Below are 6,240 nucleotides of genomic sequence, written 5' to 3'. Positions count from 1 at the left end.
CAGACAGGATATGTGTCACGTTTTGATTAGGCCTTGGTGTAGTTTGCAGAGTTTTACTCCTGGGAGCTCCACGAAGTGCCAGAAAAACTCTGCAGAACTCTGCGGACTCCCGCAAGTGGCAGAGTTTGTTAAGTTGCTCGCACTGATTTTTAGTTCCAGGAGTTTGTCCGGCACTGTAAAATGAGCACGAATGGTACTATGCGTCACGCTAGAGGGCGCTGATGCTTCCTGCCACTCAAATTGACATTCTACTCGAGTAGTAGCTGCATCAACGAGAATGGCAGATTTCTACACTCGAGTGGTCGTGACGTGCCGTGACCTCCCGCACTGAGAAATCTCGCCAGGAGGAGGTCTGGCATGTGATTTTTTCTCACAAGCGCTTGCCACCTTACAGTTGGCGAACCGCTTGAGAAACAAAACTCAGTTGTGCATCACTTCGTGATGTTTTTTGAAATGAGCTCCCCCGGCAGAGCGGAATTCTTCACCCACCCCTGGTTTTAAGGCAATAATCTCTTGGACAAACTCTAAACTAGGCCCTATGTCTGCAATCAGTGTTGTAGAAAAAGTGAGATCCATGGCCTTGTGACTATCAGGCCGTTATCTGACTTCTGATGAACCCCACAGAGTGAGTGCGCAGCCAGGGGGCAGTAAAGAGACCGAAGGACAGGAAATGAGGTAAACTTGAATATGAGAAATATGGAAAGGTACAACTGCCGCATCACCTGTGGATAACTGACACCTCCTCCCATTCTGCCAAATGCCTATTCAGTCACTAAGTGGGATCCTGGGCCCCAAACGAACAACATCATGTCAGATACCATGTAATGGTGGAAAAGAGGGGAAAAAGAGTAATATACACACATCTGTTGTGGGGATATGTCAGGTAAATTATTGCTTTCTCAACGCAAACTGGTAGTTTCGCATCGCGAGAGGTCACGAGCATATGCGCCCACTCGCAATGAGAAACCTGACCTCCCCGCATTGAGAATCAGACCTGGAGGTTTATTTTCCACGCTCGCGATCGGCAACTTGATGTTGCTGATTGCGCACGAGGAAAAAGTCTCGCCGGGATGTAATTTTTGCTCGCTCGCGGTTGCCAACTTGAGCATGCGGACTGCGAGCAAGCACAAAATGACGCTATGCTATGCGTGTTTGCACTGTGCTACATGCAATTCGCGTAGGTCGGAGTACCGCAAACTTCGCAAACTACACAAGCGTAGCGTAATACTTCACTCAGGGTTAGTTGTGAAGGATTCTCTATAAGTACTAAATGACTGATTTCGTTGAATATTAAATTATATGAATCAACGTTTGTTTGCCTTATCTGCGAACACATTATAAAGGACGGCCCCTACAGTGAACCCCTCGTTCTGTTTTACAAAAAGCCCCCGAAGGAGCTGCATCTTACAGAACTTTATCTAACTTAGGAAGAACTAAAGACTTGCTTTTTAAAGTTGTCTTTCAGGGCCAGAACCAGGTGCTGTAAGCTGCACTAGTTTCAGGGAGATGGACAGATGTTATGGCGATAGGAAACCCCCCTCAACCCACAATAATGTTCCAGTCTTCCAGGTTAGAAGAAACCAGAAATGCTTGAACCAAGGGAGCTATTGACAGTGTCAAAGGTGACTTATGAAAAGTGAGTAAAGACAGGAGTTGGTATTTGAGATGATCTTAAGTGAATAGGAAAGAAACGAGACGAAGTGAGTGAATGGAGTTACTTTTGTTATGTACTTCGCAAAGAGTTACTGGAAATTTCGCAGCCCCGCCTGATCCATCTCTTTTTCTAAAATCTATTGTTATTTAAATGAAGTCTTAACCATATGCGTCTATCTTGAACCTCCTTTTCAGATATTAATAAGATGTCACCAGATCAACAGAACTTTTAGTTAAATATCTGTGTATGATGAAATATTCCTTGCTAAGTTTCAAAGGTGGTAAAGAAGAAGGGGTAGATTTACTAAGATTTTGCGCCGTGTTTGTGTCACAAAAGTGGCACAAAAAAGTGCAAAATATTTTTTTCCTAATTTTCTTTCCAGCAAATAATGTAAAAGTAATGTGAAGCATCGCATAGCACTGTATCACATTACTTTGCGCCATGGGGGGCCTGCCAAGGGTGGTGCATGGGCGTTCCACTGCAATGACCCAAGGTTTCTCAAGCTAAACCCAATTTACCAAATACAGTAGATTGGGTTTAGTGTGAGAAAACTGCACCCTTTTAAACTAGGCGCAAGGAAGGAGAAATGCTTTCATTTCTCCTTCCTTTTCTGACTTTGCATGCGTGCAACACGCATACAAAGTGGTAAAAGCTTTCCCTCATGTCTAGGGTGTCTTTCCTGTACAAAACCTATGCTGGGCTCACACACACACACCCTAGCGCTCTTGTGCTAAGGTGTGTGCATGGCGCAAGGCTGCTGTAACCAGTGCAGGTGCAAGGGAAAGGGAAGGAGAGAGCCATATCTTTGAAAATATGGTGCTCTCCTGCTCCCTCCTTGTCACGCAGCGCAGCCTCCCTGGGGGGAGGGTGGGTTGCGCTGCATTGCATGGAGATTTGGTAAAACTCCACCGAAATGTCTTTTACAACCAGTTAAACGTTGTGAATTCTCATTCCATTATGTTTCAATTTAGTAATTTTAAATATCTTTACATCCAACAGAAAACAAGCCTTGAATGTATGAAATGACCATCAATAACGAAGCTAATTCTGTAAATCTTCAATAATAGCAGAAATAATGAGCTACAGTATTCCGGAAAACATCAGCGCATTCGGCGACAGAGGAACCTGCACACAAATGGACAGATCCTGGATGAAGCATCAAGGAAGTTCAGTGATTGTAAGAGTCTGAGCTGTGCACCTCCACGCCACAAAACGAAGAAATGACCTTAGGAAACTTAAGGCAACAACGATAAGAAACCGCCTCCTGTATAAACAAGTGTCCAACATCAGCTTTGATCATCGGATCGGTATGATGTGATTACCACAGTGCTCTGTTTTATAAAATGATGACAAGCCATCATTCCGTGCTCTAGGAGAATTGTAAACTCTTTCTGGACAAACCACAGTAACCAGAGAAGAGCACAACAGAGCGGAGCCAGACAACTGACGGGTAAAGGAAAGAGGAGTTCTTCTAGCTACAATACAACAGACTGTTCCAATTTGCACCGGCCGGAAGGAAGATACATCTTTACCCGCAATCGTGCACAGCCATAATCCAATCTAAAGGCACAATCGCCTACTAAGACACCTTCTACGTATTAGGAGTATGGTAAATATTTGGTGGCTATTGCATTTTATTATTAAAACAGAAATCAAACATGTAAAATACCGCACACATATTAAATGTGTGAGAAAAACACAAGTGCTTTATCAGACATGTCGGCCCATCAGGAAATGCAGTCATGGGATGAAGACAAATATATACCCGACCCACAAACACTAACCAAGAAAGAAGAATCATACACATGCAGCAAGAGCTTTAGTTTGTCATCACTACTCAAGCTTCATCAGCACACGTACACAGGACAAAAACCCTTCAAGTGCAGTGAATGTGGGAAGAGCTTTAGTCAGTTATCAAACCTCCAAAGTCATCAGCGAACACACAAAGGGGAAAAGCCATTCAAGTGCAGTGAATGTGGGAAGTGCTTTAGTCAGTTATCAAACCTTCAAAGACATAATCAAACACACACAGGGGAAAAACTATTCAAGTGCAGTGAATGTGTGCAGAGCTTTAGTAGGTTATCAGACCTAAAATGTCATCAGCGAACACACGCAGGGGAAAAACCCTATCAATGTAGTGAATGTGACAGAAGTTTTCGAGACTCTTCAGCATTAAGGAATCATCAGCGAACTCACACAGGAGAAAAACCATTCAAGTGCAGTGAATGTGCAAAGTGCTATAGTCATTTATCAAGCCTTCAAACACATCAGCAAATACACACAGGGGAAAAACCATTCAACTGCAGTGAATGTGGGAAGAGCTTTAGTCGATTATCCGTCCGACAAATTCATCAGCGAACACACACGGGGGAAAAACTCTATCATTGTAGTGAATGTGACAGTAGTTTTAGTAACTCTACAGAATTAAGGGTTCATCAGCGAACTCACACAGGAGAAAAACCATTCAAGTGCAATGAATGTGGGAAGAGCTTTAGTCAATTATCAAAACTAAAAATTCATCAGCGAACACACACAGGGGAAAAACCCTATCATTGTAGTGAATGTGACAGTAGTTTTTGCTTCTCTACAGCATTAAAGAATCATCAGCGAACACACACAGGGGAAAAACCATTCAAGTGCAGTGAATGTGCAAAGAGCTTTAGTCAATTATCAAACCTACAAAAACATCAGCGAACACACACAGGGGAAAAACCATTCAAGTGCAGCGAATGTGCAAAGTGCTTTAGTCAGTTATCACACCTTCAAAGACATAAGCGAACACATACGGGGGAAAAACTCTATCACTGTAGTGAATGTGACAGTAGTTTTAGTAACTCTACAGAATTAAGGGTTCATCAGCGAACTCACACAGGAGAAAAACCATTCAAGTGCAATGAATGTGAGAAGAGCTTTAGTCAATTATCAAAACTAAAAATTCATCAGCGAACACACACAGGGGAAAAACCCTATCATTGTAGTGAATGTGACAGTAGTTTTTGCTTCTCTACAGCATTAAAGAATCATCAGCGAACACACACAGGGGAAAAACCATTCAAGTGCAGTGAATGTGCAAAGAGCTTTAGTCAATTATCAAACCTACAAAAACATCAGCGAACACACACAGGGGAAAAACCATTCAAGTGCAGCGAATGTGCAAAGTGCTTTAGTCAGTCATCACACCTTCAAAGACATAAGCGAACGCATACAGGGGGAAAGCCACTCAAGCGCAATGAATGTGGGAAGAGCTTTAGTCGACGATCAGAGCTACAAAGTCATCAGCGAACACACAGGGAGAAAACATAGAAGGGCACTGAAAGTGAAAAGGGCTTTTGTCAATTTTCGATCCCACACAGCCCTCAGTGAATACACTCCTTCATTTAACTCACATGGAAATAATCCTAGAGATGCAGAGATTCCGGAAAGAATTTAAGAACATAAAAAATAATATTGACCCGTCTAAGGACATAGACAAGAGCAGAACAGTGCAGTTATTGTGAGAGGAATAAATTACGGAAAAAGATAAAATTCAAATTATGTATGACATTGAAATACCAATGATAGAAGACCTGAATAGCAGTAAAGAGGAAAAACAGATAACAGTATTTGCAGAATTATAATAGTGTTTGGTTCCAGTGATTGTTCACTTCCGTACACATAACAAAGTGACATGATGTACCAGGATACACAGTGGGAGACAAGCACAATGTGGATTTAAAGAAAAGAAACATTGTTGATTTTTATTTGGTGAAGAAGAGATACAAAGAAAAACATTCAATCGCACCTGACCACACTACCTGTAAAGCAACACTGAACAATACTGGGACTAACAACGGTATTTTCAGCTAACTTGTCGGATTAGTGATAACACCTATAAACCCAACACACGTGGACATGTAGTCAGGGCTCTGGAGATGGAAGCTTCATTGGTAAAATGCATGTGTTACTATTAACAAATGCCACTGCAGTATACGTAATGAAATAAAGCGAAGCACAAGTGTTCAAGAAATAACCTATTTTTAGATATAAAAGAACATATACCTTGTTTTTAAGTAATGTTTGCTGCACCTTTTACACACTGTTATCGGTTGATGGATCAGCTTGTGCCTCGGGTCCTATAGCTAAGTGTGACCCATGGCTCCTCTCCGACTTGTCTCTCTCTATTAATTCAGCGTCTTGTCAAACTCTACTTTTTACCAGAATTGAGCGACTGTAAGCAGCAGACTCTGGTTTAATAATGTGGTGAAATAGTGAAATCCCACATCAAAAGCATATATGTACCAGGACAATCCGTTGCACTCCCAGCAACTCGTCTTCCACACTGATAGTCCTTTGTTCTCAAATGTTCTGAATGATTTGTTGTATGAATGCCAGAAGTGGCAGTGACATTCATGAAGCTAAAGCTAACAGGAGTGTGTGGGAGACAGAGAGGGTGAGAGATAAAGAGAGCGAGAGAGACAAAGAAATGGTCGTGAAAAAGAGAGAAATGGAAAGAGGGGGAACGGCACGTTATTTGTACTCACCTAAAAATAGAAGAAGCAGCCGAATACATACCAAAGTGAGACATCACCAGAGAAACGGGCTGAACA

At 42.2% G+C, this 6,240-nt stretch overlaps 1 protein-coding gene across 1 annotated transcript; it reads left to right on the top strand.

The window, feature by feature from the left end:
• Window positions 1-2,679: 2,679 nt before the first annotated feature.
• On the top strand, window positions 2,680-5,663 carry LOC144805724 (uncharacterized). Its single transcript, XM_078672221.1, has one exon. It carries the CDS (start codon window positions 3,338-3,340, stop codon window positions 4,955-4,957), a length of 1,620 nt encoding a protein of 539 aa, XP_078528347.1. The 5' UTR covers window positions 2,680-3,337; the 3' UTR covers window positions 4,958-5,663.
• Window positions 5,664-6,240: the final 577 nt, after the last annotated feature.

The sequence above is a fragment of the Lissotriton helveticus genome, assembly GCF_964261635.1.
Source record: "Lissotriton helveticus chromosome 1_1 unlocalized genomic scaffold, aLisHel1.1 SUPER_1_unloc_2, whole genome shotgun sequence".
NCBI lineage: Eukaryota > Metazoa > Chordata > Amphibia > Caudata > Salamandridae > Lissotriton > Lissotriton helveticus.
The sequence above is the reverse complement of the archived record's forward strand: the minus strand, read 5'-3'. Positions and strand labels throughout refer to the sequence as shown.

Excerpts from the sequence above, each read along its gene's own strand:
- LOC144805724 (XM_078672221.1), top strand. The coding sequence starts at position 3,338 with ATGTGTGAGAAAAACACAAGTGCTTTATCAGACATGTCGGCCCATCAG.